This window comes from Mizuhopecten yessoensis, unplaced genomic scaffold, assembly GCF_002113885.1.
Source record: "Mizuhopecten yessoensis strain PY_sf001 unplaced genomic scaffold, ASM211388v2 scaffold9639, whole genome shotgun sequence".
In the NCBI taxonomy this organism is placed as follows: domain Eukaryota; kingdom Metazoa; phylum Mollusca; class Bivalvia; order Pectinida; family Pectinidae; genus Mizuhopecten; species Mizuhopecten yessoensis.
In genome coordinates, this window is record NW_018408148.1 from 609,617 (window position 1) to 624,151 (window position 14,535).

General features: G+C 36.6%; 1 protein-coding gene across 1 annotated transcript in view; it reads left to right on the top strand.

The window, feature by feature from the left end:
- Window positions 1-11,513, top strand: part of LOC110458522 (TGF-beta receptor type-1-like) — a 20,725-nt gene extending 9,212 nt beyond the window's left edge. The window contains exons 4-10 of the mRNA XM_021510254.1: window positions 886-1,131; window positions 1,916-2,146; window positions 3,175-3,342; window positions 4,183-4,275; window positions 4,709-4,906; window positions 5,786-5,916; window positions 6,806-11,513. Coding sequence (XP_021365929.1) covers window positions 886-1,131; window positions 1,916-2,146; window positions 3,175-3,342; window positions 4,183-4,275; window positions 4,709-4,906; window positions 5,786-5,916; window positions 6,806-6,931 — 1,193 coding nt within the window. The 3' untranslated portion in view covers window positions 6,932-11,513. The remainder of the gene's footprint in view (window positions 1-885; window positions 1,132-1,915; window positions 2,147-3,174; window positions 3,343-4,182; window positions 4,276-4,708; window positions 4,907-5,785; window positions 5,917-6,805) is intronic.
- The last annotated feature ends 3,022 nt before the right edge of the window (window positions 11,514-14,535 follow it).

Sequence of the window (14,535 nt, forward strand, 5' to 3'; positions counted from 1 at the left end):
GTTTATAATGGTAAATGTTACTTTGAATATTACATGTTGATAACTTGATTGGAATTATAACCCTAAGTTGACAGTTTGATACTTTGTAAATTTTGAGCCATCCCTACCCCCAAGGGCTGTAGGGTGGGGCCCAATGGAGTCCGTGTGCTAAAATAAAATCTCTTCATTTTCCTTGTTTAGAATCAGAGGTGCTAGTTTCAAATACTTTCAGTCTTAAATCTGCATGCTAGATATTGAATAAGGTGGTTTTATTGTTTTTTGTCACTTTGAATAATTTTTCTGTCGATGTTAAAAACAAATATCAACTCTCGGCATAAATATATCAGGTGACCGTTAAGGCCCATGGGCCTCTTGTGTTAAAGATCAAGCCATCTGTCTGTGCATTATTTATTATCTCATAATTTATACTTATGTATACTACCATTGTAACACTTTGTATGTGAAATACCACTTGGATATCAGAGTGCTACTTATATAGTTTCTGGGTACTGAAATTGTGTATATTGCCCCACTATTTTCAGAGTTATGACCCTTTGTTAAATGTATGCCGCAATGTATGTGATTTTTCCCTCTACTAAAGTTTGGCATGTCACATACTGATATAAGATCATCATTTACGTTTTTTATAGCAATTATTATATGCCTCTTCGTGAACTTTCGATACCAAAGTTTGTCACATATTTTGTTTGTTAAAGATCAGATCATTTGAAATACCAGATTATACATAATGAGTAATAGGTCCAGCCTCTTGTTCGTTTATAATTTATGGCTGATAATTAAAGAGAGATAACTCAAGCTTGTCTCTTAGTCTTCATGATGTTTTACAACTGAATATGTGCCATGACAGTTGAACATTTTAGATAGTCGAGATATCTTATCTTACAGATGAAAATTCGGAGTCCAAGTTGCAGTTTGGTACGACAGAGCTCGTCATTCTCATCGCCTGCCCTGTTCTAATTGTCTCCATCCTCTTCATGGTCCTGTTCTTCGCCTACCATCAGTGCCAGCGCAACCGCCACGGTTACCAGCTGCCGAACGACGCATCACAGGAGACGATGCCTTTTGTGCAGCAGGGTCAATCGAGCAGCACACTGCGTGAAATGATGTATGAATATTCTGGGTCTGGCTCAGGTAATTGTTATTTAACAACTGGACTTATTATTTTCAATCCTCCATGGTTCATATGCAAGCTTGAAAAAATACCTTAAGTGGAAAAGTTGTCCTTAAAATTTTTCTAATTATATCTTAACCATGAAAATCCCCTAATTTCTAGGTTCCTATGCAGTGAAAAATGGCCCAAACTAAGACACAAAGAGCCGAAAATACAAATAAATGTAGACTTCAATCATTAATAAATGATAGCTAGGAAATACTGTATGCAATGATTTTTCAGATTTTTTGCCCTAATTTTTTGAGGGCATATTTATTATAACAGTGAATACTACTAAATGGCATAATATACATACTAATAAAAATGTGATGGAAAAAATAAACACGGTGAATTTAGGATTTATCGGCGACAGGGAATTGTTTGACTATAGGCTTTAGTTTCCAGGTACATGGATAGGGTAAAGAATTTTGTTCAAGATTGTTTTTAGGTCACCTGAGACAAAGTCTCAAGTGACCTATTNCATATTAATTTAAACTAAAATTCTTAACTACAATAAGCCAGGACTTTCCTATACAATTTCTGTATGTTGATCTATAAGGAAGCCTATTTTCTCCATGATATTTTAACTCCTTGATATAATCTGGAAGTCTGTGATGTACTTCTTAATAGGTGATGCATCAGGATACAGGAGTTCATATGCAAATACATGACATGGGTGTGTCCATTGTTATATATTAAGTTGAATTGAGAATCCCTTAAAAGTACTGAATTGATCTAAAGCTAGGTGTGAATACGTTTCAATAGGTCTGCCATTACTGGTACAACGGACAATTGCCCGACAGATCCAGGTCCGGGAGACTATTGGCAAGGGCCGCTACGGTGAGGTGTATAGGGGGCGCTGGCGAGGGGAGAATGTGGCTGTGAAGATCTTTCCGTCACGGGAGGAGAGGTCTTGGTTCAGAGAGGCGGAGATCTACCAGACTGTCATGTTACGTCACGAAAATATTCTCGGCTTTATTGCGGCCGACAACAAAGGTATGCTACCGGACTAACATAGCAGTGTAACAACACAAAACCATCCTCTTTATTACAACCAAAATAGAATAAAGAAAAACATTGAAAAATATGTAATGAGCAAATAACCACAAACTGTGCTCAAGGACATCACTTTCAAGGGAGCTTTTGTGTAAGTCGAATCTCCCAAATATAATATTTTATCGTTTAAGTGTTGTAGAAAGTAATTAATATTTGCTTGCACAAATTATTTTTTCATTATTCACAAGTATAACCATAATATCAGGTAGTGATTAAACATGATGTGAGCGAATCATGAGAGTAGTACTACCGGTTTTACTATTCTTAGAAACGGGGGAATTTCTACCGGTAGTACTATTCTTAGAAACGGGGAATTTCTACCGATTCAATGGCAGAAATTCACAATTATCCAGAAGACTATGTGTTCTTAATGGCAAATGTAAAAGATTCCCAATCTGTGCAAACATTTACACTTGATCTAGAAAGATATGTATTTAAAAAGTGAAAATGAAACATTTCACTCGACAAAAGTTCCTGATTTTCATACATGTATGCCAGATTTCCTAGAGACCAGTCTGTGAGTTTTACTATCATTTTAAGGGAGTTGAGGTTAAAGTAAGGGAGGTTTTAGTCGCGGCTAAGTCATGGCGAAACCTAATTTTTGTCCACTTAATTAATGAAATAAACTACAAAATAAACTTTGTTTAGACTTTGACAAAGACACTAGCTAAATTTTCTGGAAGTTATTGGAGGAGTACTTGCATAAGAGAACTTTCTGTAACTTCATATCCCAAGGCTTGAGACTTTACCACTATCAAAAGGTGAATATCGGTGAGATTTTGTCATACACCATGAGACCTTGGTTTATGTATGTATATATAGAAATTATTCTTTGCATTTTGATCAATTAAATAAAAAAGAAAATTTTCATAAAAACACTGTTTTAAGATATCTCACTAAGAACTAAATATATATATTGATTTATTGTGACTTTTTTCTTGTTCTTTTTTATGACATTTCCTTCACAGATAACGGAACATGGACACAGCTGTGGCTCATTACTGACTACCACGAGAACGGCTCACTATTCGACTACCTCAACCGTACTGTGCTCAGCATCTCCGGCATGCTCAAGCTCTCCCTGTCTGCCTCGTGTGGCCTCGCCCACCTCCACATGGAGATCATTGGAACAGAAGGTAAATAGATAAAAAAGTCTAATATCAAAGTTTTACTTTATATACACAAACAATGTATGTTTTAAATGTGTCTCAATGTTTCAAGTCTGACTGGTCCATTTGCCAAGCTATGACTGTATGAGCGATTTGTAATGTTTACCTGTACAAAGAAGTAAGAGAATTGCTGGTCTTGAAACGTTGCGACACGTTAAATACATGAATTGTTGGTGTTAAAAAGTAAAGCTTTGATATCAGATGTTCCCGAACTGGTGAATCTTGGTAAAGAAAAAAAATTCTTTCGTATTTGGATAGTTTGAAATTCTACGACCACTCATCGGTTACTCTTAAACAATTATCCTTTTTATTACCGTTTTATAGATTTAAAGTTTATGCAGGCCTTGCACGGTTTTGTCAAGGCTCGCCTGAAAGTAGCATCAGATTACTAGGTCCTACCCTATATCATTTCATAAAATGAACAACTCTGGTCCAACTGGTCAAACCATTTGGATCGTGATAAACAAAAGTGGCCCTGAAAACTCCACTATGTCTACACACAGTTAAGGCCTTACAAAGCAGTTGGTGACAAAATTAATCAAGACGTCACTGAATATATTGTAGCTAAATTGTCGGCCAGTAAATTTATTGATCACAGCTGTTTTGAAGCTTTGGGTATCCTTTGATGTCACATATTGATGTTGTTATCTCATAGATCATTTTGTTTATAGTAAAAGAACAGTTTCACAGAAAAGATATTTATAATTGAGTGATATATCAGTGATAAGTCTGTCCACCTCGTTGTCATTCCCAGGAAGTAACATCCATGTTGGACCATCTGTTTATCTTGATTTGTTTCTTTTTCAGTTCATGCCGGGAAGCCGGCCATAGCTCACAGGGATCTTAAAAGTAAAAATATTCTGGTGAAAAACAATGGTACTTGTTGTATAGCTGACCTAGGTAAGTAAAAGCAACAGTATTCATCAAAACCAGATGCGTTGTGTGTTAAACAGGATCAGAGTAATGAGATTAAATAATACTTGCTATATTAAACATCGTGAGTTTATTAAATATAATCTGTGATATTTAGAGGGCAAATTATCTCAGAAAATCATGAACAATTACCCAGTTTTGCATTGCAGTAATACCCTGATAACCACCAATTTTTTGCCTTATGTATTTTATCTTACTTGAATTCGGATCCACGTGTTGTACAAGACCAATATTTCAAGAATGACATAAAATTTTGTAAAAAAAAAATCAATAACTGTAGAGCTCAGAAAATAAGTCATTGCTTCGGATAGCAAAGGATATTGTGCTTTTTTGCAGAAACTAAACCCTTCAATTTTTTGCAACTGTTGTCGATTCTGATTGTGTGTTATTGAATTAACAGGTTTGGCTGTGAGACATGATATAGCTACAGATTCTGTGGACATTGCTCCTAACAATCGTGTCGGCACGAAGCGATACATGGCCCCAGAAGTACTGGACGAATCCATCAACATGACTCACTTCGAGTCATTTAAGCGTGCAGATGTTTATGCCTTTGGTCTTGTTTTGTGGGAAATTACAAGGAAATGTTCCCTTGGAGGTAAGGGAGATAATTCAGTACAAGAAGGTGTCCTCTTTAGGGACGGGTAATAAATTGGAACAAGAAGGTGTTCTCTGAAGTGGTTAGGGAGATAATTCAGTACAAGAAAGTGTTCTCTTTAGGGAAGGGTGATAAATCGGAACAAGAATGTGTTCTCTGAAGTGGTTAGGGAGATAATTCAGTACAAGAAGGTGTTCTCTTTAGGGAAGGGTGATAAATCGGAACAAGAATGTGTTCTCTGAAGTGGTTAGGGAGATAATTCAGTACAAGAAAGTGTTCTCTTTAGGGAAGGGTGATAAATCGGAACAAGGTGTTCTCTGAAGTGGTAAGGGAGATAATTCAGCAAAAAAAAGGGTTGTTTCTGAAAGGAAATGGAGGTAATACAGAATGGGCATGATTTTTTGGACAAAAGGTTGAATAACAGTAGATACTTCAACAAAAGGGGTTGTTTCTAAAAGGAAAGGGAGATAATTCCAAACAGAGATAATCCCTAGGACAAAGGGGAGATAATTCAGTTCAAGGGGGTGTTCCTTTGGAGATCAAAATGCCATCATAAGTGGATAATGTTTCACAAAGCATATTTAAATTTAAATTTTAAGAACCCCTCTGACAGAAGAATACAAAGATCATAGTTATAAACCATTCTTTGCTGAAACTCAGAACTTGCACTCAAACCTGGGCTCATCTACAAATCCTAGTTGAGTACCTACCCTAAAAATTGATGTTATAGATAATGGATTTTTTTAACCTGCTGTCTTTAACACTTGATGATGAAATACTAAGTCTGAGCATGAGAAGTTTATTAAATATGGGGTCATATCTGTTCCTGTTTAATCAGACAACTAATCATTCCTTCTAACATGATGTATATGGTTGTAGGTATTGTAGAGGAGTACCAACTGCCGTACTATGACATGGTACAATCTGATCCGAGTCTGGAGGAAATGAGGAAGGTTGTTTGTGAAGAAAAACATCGTCCGGCGGTCCCCAATCGCTGGCACTCCCATGAGGTATGTAAAAAATGACTTTTGATTAATTTGTATGGTTGATGCTTTTAGAAGAATAATGCCATCTGTTTGTAGACAAAATCTTCTCTAGACAAAAGTTTCCTTCAGGTTTCTCCCGAGGTCGTTTACCTGATATGGAGCTGTAACAGCTTCAGGGAGAATTCCTCCCTGCCCTATCAGCTTAGACAATGAGCTGTATCACCTTGTTATTTGTACTGATGGGGTCTTTTACACAAGATTTTGGTACCGATTAAATCACAAGGCTACCCAAAATCCAACAATGACCTCACTGGTCAGCTGCAGGGTGGCCTGTGCTGCAGGGGAACTGTAACAAGTGGGGGTGGGGGACCGGAGAACAATACAGGTGTCCGGCAAGTATGCTTACCCAAGCCTAAAGGAACTAGCACCAGGTCCTCATAGCATGGGCATTAGGACATTAATTTGGGAAAACTACTGTAAGACTTTAATAACAAACACTAGAAACAGCTATATGAATGAATTTACTCACATATGATTTGATTTGACAATGCTGAAAAAGCTAAGTATTCAGTTAGTGGTTGTCGCAATCTTGTTTAAACTGGAAAGCGGAATGAAAATCCAGATTTATTATTATTGACGATAGGAAGGGCCTAAATAGAAATGTTGTTTGAATCTTTGACTAAATGAACTGAAAATATTTACTTTAGTTTTAAGGGGAAATACACCTCTGTAAATCTTATAGAAGTGTGAGAGGAACATTCACAGTTTTAAAATATTTTTTCATTAAATTATTTACAAAACTTGGTTGTATAAATCACCATCACAATGTCGTTTATGTAGGTATGTATATTGTTGTTCTGATTCTCCTGTTTCTAATTATTCACAACGACAATCTATTGTTCCCCTGTTTCAGTCGTTGAGGGTGATGGCACGCCTGATGAAGGAATGTTGGTACCATAATGCTGCTGCTCGACTCACTACCCTTCGCATCAAAAAGACGCTAGCCAGCATTGCCAACCAGGAAGACATGAAGATATAAAATGTGATAATCCCCGTGTGATAAGGGGAGGTAATTCTGATATGGACAGTTCATTATCTCCCCTCCTGAGATTCAAAGGAAGGGGAGGCAACTGATAAAAGACAGATTGATATTTTCCCTGAATTATTTTTTTTTAATTAAAGGATCATAACTCTGATATCGTCACTCCAATGTGACGTGGAAGAGGTGGCAACCTGATTTTCGGAAGATCATCTTAACTGTAAGGAAGTCGGAGACCGAAGATAACTAAGATATGAACAGCTTTATGAATTTCCATTGTGACATATCGAAGAAAAGGGAGGAAACTCTTGTTTGTTTTTATGGATATAATCCATAATGTGTTACGTGTCTTCGTGTGGACAGAGGAAGGCAATCACTTTTAATAGGTTTAATGTGAATGGAGCAGATGCCTGGTAACATGTGTTTTGAAATGTGTACGAGTGAATGTGTGTAAGGTAATTAATGTAAGGAAGGCTGTTGATGTACATGAAGGAGCTGTCTGTAGAATCAGTGATATTGCTGGTTAATTGAAATCATTTAATTTAAAAATCATGTCGGCATTGAATGAAGCAAAGCACACCAATTCAAGTAGAAGATAATCATATGTTTGAGACTTGGATCAAGGGATTTCTGTCTTTTTTTGATGTGACATAGGAGGGCATTACATAAAAAAATCTTCAATTTTTGACCTGTGACCTGTGACCTGTTAAAGCTTTGTTGTGAGTCAGAATGTATTGTTAAAGCTTTACTTTATCAGGTAGGAGAAGCGGGTTTGAACTCTTAGGTCAGGTCACACAAAAACAAGAAAGTGTTCAATAAGATTACTAGTGATTACTGAGGGGAGGGGGGATGGGGGGTGATTAAGGTAAAAAGCACATAACATTGTGTTGTTTTCCAAAAAAAAAAGGAAATATATTCTGTGCTACAAGTCATTATATTTGATTTTTGGTACTTTTCAGGAATATAACTGAGTATATAATCAAATTATTTTTATTCTGACTCCCTAAAAGACCCACAACCTGTATTATTTAATCATCTTTGTTAAATGACCTTTGCTGTTGATAAGACGTTAAACAAAATATAACCAAACCAATCTAAATATAAAGAAAATAATTAAGAAAATAAATTTTCAATGACTCTTTACAGTAAAAAAGTGTCAGGACCCGATACTTAAAAGAAAAAAGGAATTTGTTCATGCAATTGACGAGAAATTAACACATTTCCAAATGTAAATTATTTGAAGGTGTTAAATAATTTCTATTATAAATTGCTTTGAGTAACTTTTTAGTAATAAAGCATTCATTCACTTGTGATTTTGTGAAATTTAGGAGAATTTTTTATTAAAGGTAAGATTTTGGTTTTCATTGAAACCAATAAAGTCCTACAATGGGCATCCACGACCAAAGGGAATGTTGGTTCTCTTGGCAATCATGTTTTTAGTGGTCAATATGTGAGGGTCCTGTTTTCAAGGGTACACATTGGAGATTTCAGTTTATTGGTGCTCTGGTGGTATTAAAAGAATTGGTGTGAAGTATGTCATTGTGAGCATTACTTTATGGCACTAAAAAGGTGAATTATGGCCCTGTTTGGATTGTAAACATTTTGACATGGCACTGTAGGATGGCTCAATCTTCTCTTGTTCATCACTACATCATTAACTCATTCACCCCTGAAATTTCATAATGAACATTTCCAACCTTTGATTTGGAAGAGCTCAAATGTGTCTTCAGGGGTGAATGAGTTAATTAGGGTTTGGAAAGGGTTACTGTCGATCATTTTATATTTGCATGTACTTTATTTTCAGAAATATGTCAATAGCATTTACCTGACATTGATAGGATGCTGTTTGAATATCAGTCGCACAGTAATACATCTTTTGAAGTCAAATTTAAATTGGGGTCAATGTCTTTTCTTGGTCACCAGTGATTTTTAAGTACTCGGATATTTGAATCCTTGACTCGTACTATCCTTGTGAAACTCACCAATTTTTTGAGGACGTGCTACAATTCTTGATGATAGGACTCATCAAAGTTTTGAAGAAAAAAACATCCAATTCTCACTAGAAAAGGTCTACAAAAATCTCTAGGTCACATAATGGTGGGTTCCCAAGGAGACAGTGTTGAAAGTCTGGGCCTGGATGATACAATTAATGCATGATACAATACATATTATAATACCTACTCGGATACATATGTCTATACTTTTACAGTATAGCAATATATATAACAACACGTCTCCGATCTCCAGGAATCACTTAAACGTCTCATAGATGTGACATGTCATTGTAAGAATGCTTTAAGCCTTAATTCAGTGCAATCTTGTTGATATATGACGTCACTGATCTCTATATGCTTGTGTCATCAACATTAATCCATACCAGGGCTAGAAATTAATTTTCAAAACTACTTGTCAGTTGGGCTACGTAGTTTCCAATTTTACAACCCAAATCTACGTGCAAATTCCACAAACCAAATATTATTCAACATGATAAGTAATTTCAAATTTTGACTTGACCATTGGCCTAGTGGTTTTTTAGAAATGACTAGTGGTTCTAAAAACCACTAATCCATCTGGAGATTTCACCAATCCCAGACTATCAGGCTACCCATATTTTCTAGCCCTGCTTGCTTCATGTAAGCGCTTTTTGATGTCACCCAAACAGTGTCCCTGTAAGCGCTTTCCTGGAAGCTTGTAGTCTCTCCATGTAAGCATTTTGCAAACCTATATCCTCTCTATGTGAGCAAATTTTCAATGCCTCCACTGTCTCCATTAAGTTGCTGTGTGAAGCCTTCTACAGTAAGCCGTTATGATTTTGTCATTCAATCCCCAAAAAAAGAGGTTGGGAATAGGCAAAGAGATTAATGTGATTTCTTAAATAACATTTTTATTAACAAAAAAGCTTTATAGAAATGGTTTACCTCCAAAATTCAAAGAAAAATGTTAAATCTATGTAATCAACCCTGCATTTTGTAATGGGATTTGATCTTTTCATTTGATAACCTAATTAGGCTACTCTTAGTGTTGAGTGTGTTACAGGATGGGTGTGAATATTTCATGAATTGTTTTACATGTTTGTGAATCATGTGATATCTTTATTTCTATATCTCTATAATCTTTCTTACATCAATTTGTTTTATATCGCCTCTTTATTTCTATCTTCATTATTGTATAATTAATTCACAGTGTAAATTGTATCTTTTAAAGATTTTAATTTTAAAAACATTCGCTTTTAAAATCATTATGCTGTACGAGAGTATACGTTTATTGCACCTTGTGTTCTTCATGTTCGAGATGTGCGTTGTTTGAACTTTCACACTGTAATGTATATGAGACGATGTTGCCTAGCTAAACATTTCTCTTACTCTCTAAATGTACGAGACCATGTGTTGACAATTAAACATTCTCTATAACTATAAATGTATGAGAAGTGTTGACTTGCTAAACAGTTTTCTGTATTGTTGTTTTAAGAGACAATGTGTTGTGTAGCTTAACATTTCTTTCCCATTATAACTGCATGACAGTGCATTGTGTGTAGAATTGTTAAACATTCTCCATCTCTTTGAAATATACGAGTACTGGACCTTGACAGAAATCTGATCTGTTGGATGGGCTATTATAGCTTAGAGCCTGTCTGACCAACTGACAGTCTACCTCAGAATTCCAGAGGTTAGGTTGTCTTACGTTCTCAGCACCCCTGCAGTATGTCATAACAAAGTTAAATACTCTTTATGAAACAGCTTGGGGATGATACTGGGTTACATTCGCGTATCCCGGTTGAAACGGTTCAGGTTGCGCAGAAATATTCCACCATAAACGAATGCACTTTGACCAAACTAGGCAGAGCTAAATAAAATGCACAGTTTCGGAGAATAAATAACAATATATCAAGAATATTGTGTCTTTCATTCACACGTCCGCTCAATCATATTACATATCTTAAAATCTGCATCTGGTTTGACATTGTTTTATAAAGAAATAATGCAGACTAGCATTTCAGTTTCGGTCGGGCACATGTGGACCCCTCAATCTATACGTACCGAATATTCCTGAGGTCAGCCTCGTTTCAGATCTGCGCCTGTTGTCTTTACAGGTTCAACTGTTTCAACTGGTTGAACCTATACACGAAAGGGGCCCAGGTAGACTAGTTTGTTCCTTTGATGTACATCCAAAGAGTTGTGTGGCAGGGAAATAGTACAGTTGGCTGGCTTTAGAGTTAGGTGAAGCTCCTCTGTAACGTTAATAGGAGTGGTATCAGTATTGTGATTGGTCAGTTTTCTTTCCAGAAAAAACATTCAAATAGCTAACTACGTTCCTTCAATTTTGTCACTACATAATCCAGGGAAGCAGAGAATGTAAGCAAGAAATGCACATGGAATTATAAGGATGACTGATAGATAATACCAATCCATGAGTTAAAATGAGCTATAGCACTAGGCGATGATCAACTATTAACAAATTCATCATACTATATCTAGTGTTCTAACTGGATATGTTTATTCACCTTGATTAATTACAATGTCTAGTGTTCTACCTGCAAATTTGTAAGTACATTGATTACTTGATTGTATAAAGGTAAATTATTTTAGTGTGTCGCTTACTTATGTAACTACAATGATATCAATTGGTTTTATGACTACAACAGTTCAAAATCATCTCTTTGGATGGGTATACTGGTAAACACATGCCTGTCTGGGCGTCAAATCAGACACTCCTTCTAAACATATTCTCTCTGCTAAACAAAATTGTTTAACATTGCTCTTCCTTATGTATGAGGCTGTCTCTCTCCAAGGTAATATTTGTCTCTCACTAATAAATACTATAGGTCACTCTGATAACTTGCAAAATATTTCTAAGTGAATATAATGTTTCATAATGTATTTATTGGGATCACTGAGAAAATATTTCGGCAATATACAAAAATGAACGTTTGCAGTGATAAGAATAGTTTTTTTTTATTGAATAATTGTATATGTCGGGGTATTCAAATTAAAAAAATATAAGGGCATATTTCAGTGTTTATTTTCCAGAATAAAGCAAGCACAAAACATTTGTTTGTCGTTGTAGAATTAGGCCTTTTTTAGCCAGCTACCGCTAATCCAGACGTTACCACATCTGGAGTTAGGCCTTGTTTAGCCAGCTACCGCTAATCCAGACGTTACCACATCTAGAGTTGGGCCTTGTTTAGCCAGCCACCGCTTATCAGGTCTTCAACATATCGAGAGTAAGGCACTGTTTAGCCAGCAACTGCTAATCCAGACGTTACCACATCTGGAGTTGGGCCTTGTTGAGCCGGCCACCGCTAATCCAGACGTTACCACGCTTATCCAGACGTTGCTCATATCATGTGTGGTCTGTCGTACGTAATGTTTCCGTAACTTTTGGACTGTCCTTCGTGTTTATCGCATTTCATTTGGTCTGCCATGCATGGGGGTCCATCTTTCAATGGTTTTGTCGCCTGTGATTGTCTCCCCCATTTCGGTATGTTAATACCCTAAAATCTCGAAAATAAAACACGTTTTTTCTTCTTCATACTTGATAAGGAATCTCCAGCCTATTTTCGAAGCCGTCTTGTTTTCAAAGCCATTGAGACTGTCAAGACATGTACAGATTATTTTCACGTTGGAGGCATTTTAAACGGTCCATACCCTAGTTTCATTATAGTTTAAAATATTCAGAATCATTTATCATAAAAAACTATAATCTGCACAGTATTTTTGGTACTGAAATGAAAGAGGACTTACGATGTCTCGTTGGCAGCATAATTCAGGAATATTTCCCCAAACTACTGCTAGTAGATAATTCTATCCATAAATCACCTATCGATGACGGCATAAGGTTCACTTATGCGCCCAGTATTGGTTGAACGCTGCTCTGGGAAAACCAACGCTCCTCTGGGAAAACCCGCGCTCCTTTGGGAAAACGCACGCTCCTCTGGGAAAACCGACGCTCCTTTGGGAAACCTCACGCTAAGTATTATTTGAGACAAATGCGACCTAGAAGCAAAGACGCAGAATTGAACAGAGATAATATTCAAGTGGCTTCCGATATGACGTCATCATGCTTCAAACGCTTCTGAATGTGTTCAGATGCTATCCTGCCTAATCGCAATTATGAATTATCTCAGGATTGTCACTTCGGACATATAAAATCAAGAGTGGTTATCTCGGCACTGCCATTAAGGCTTTCTATCATTTCTAGTTGACCCTGAAGTTAAGAAGATAATGTCTCTCCCATGCATCTCTACAATACGCAATTTGTAGCAAATATATATTTCTTGCAGTGTGGGGAATGCGCTATCGCCCACAAGAGGGTGAAATTGACTCTATATTCTGCATTTGAATCTACAGCCGTAAAGGCCCCTATTATGGCATCGAGTGGGGCCATTGACTTTATAGGACAGTGACATCGGGGGAACCTTTCAGAATTCTCAGATTACCAAAATTGACACGACATAGGTCCTTTTCATGTCGTCAGAATTACACTGGCAGATACTTTTTTGCCCCTGGGTAATCCATTTGTAAATCTAAAAAAAGGAAAAGAAAAAAATATAGCTATGAAACTTTAACGTGACTAATCGCTGGTATCTTCATTCGGAAATTGAGGCCAAAATTGGAACATAATTTGAAATATTCCCCCTTCTAAATAGAAAAGTAAGCAACCAAAATGGATTATTTCTGGTTAAGTGTCTCTTCTCCTGCCCAGTTGTATAGGCTTTGGTGCCCTTACATAGGGTTCTCGGTTTGATGAAGTTCATTTATGATACATGTATGGCAACATTGGTAAAGTGTAGGATTTGTAATCAAAACGTTCCACCCCGCTGTTTTTCTGTTTTCTAATTTCCTTCTATGTTCAAACATTCAAATTTCGTACAACCATATTCAGTGAAATGCATCGCATCATGTGATTTTAATGGAATACTTCATTTGAAAAGGACAAATATTTCACATTAGTGACAATGATAATAAGATGGCTTACCTTGTTGGTACTAATTTAGCAGTTATGAACTAAGGAATAAATCAATTTCTATCACCTAGAAATTTAACTTTGGTTTGTGACCTCCTAATGACCATAGCTGTTAATATGTTTTTAGCTCACCTGCCCGAAGGGCAAGTGAGCTTATGTTATGGTGCGGCATCCGTCGTCCGTCCGTCCGTCGTCCGTTCATCTGTCCGGCGTCAACTTTTTGCTTTAAACAAATTCTTCTCAATAACCAAAAGGCCTAGGAAGATGATATTTGGCCAGTAGCATGCTGGGATCAAGGGCTACCAAGTTTGTTCAAATAAATGACATTGACCCACATTTAAGGTCACAGGGGTCAAATATGTTAAAATCTTCAAACAACTTCTTCTCAATAACCAAATGGCCCAGGGTACTGATATTAGGCCTGTAGCATGCTGGGATGAAGGGCTACCAAATTTGTTCAAATGAATGACCTTGACTAACTTTCAAGGTCATTGGGGTCAGATGTCTTTAAAATCTTCAAACAACTTCTTCTCAATAACCAAAAGGCCCAGGGTACTGATATTAGGCCTGTAGCATGCTGGGATGAAGGGCTACCAAGTTTGTTCAAATGAATGACCTTGACCCACTTTCAAGGTCACTGG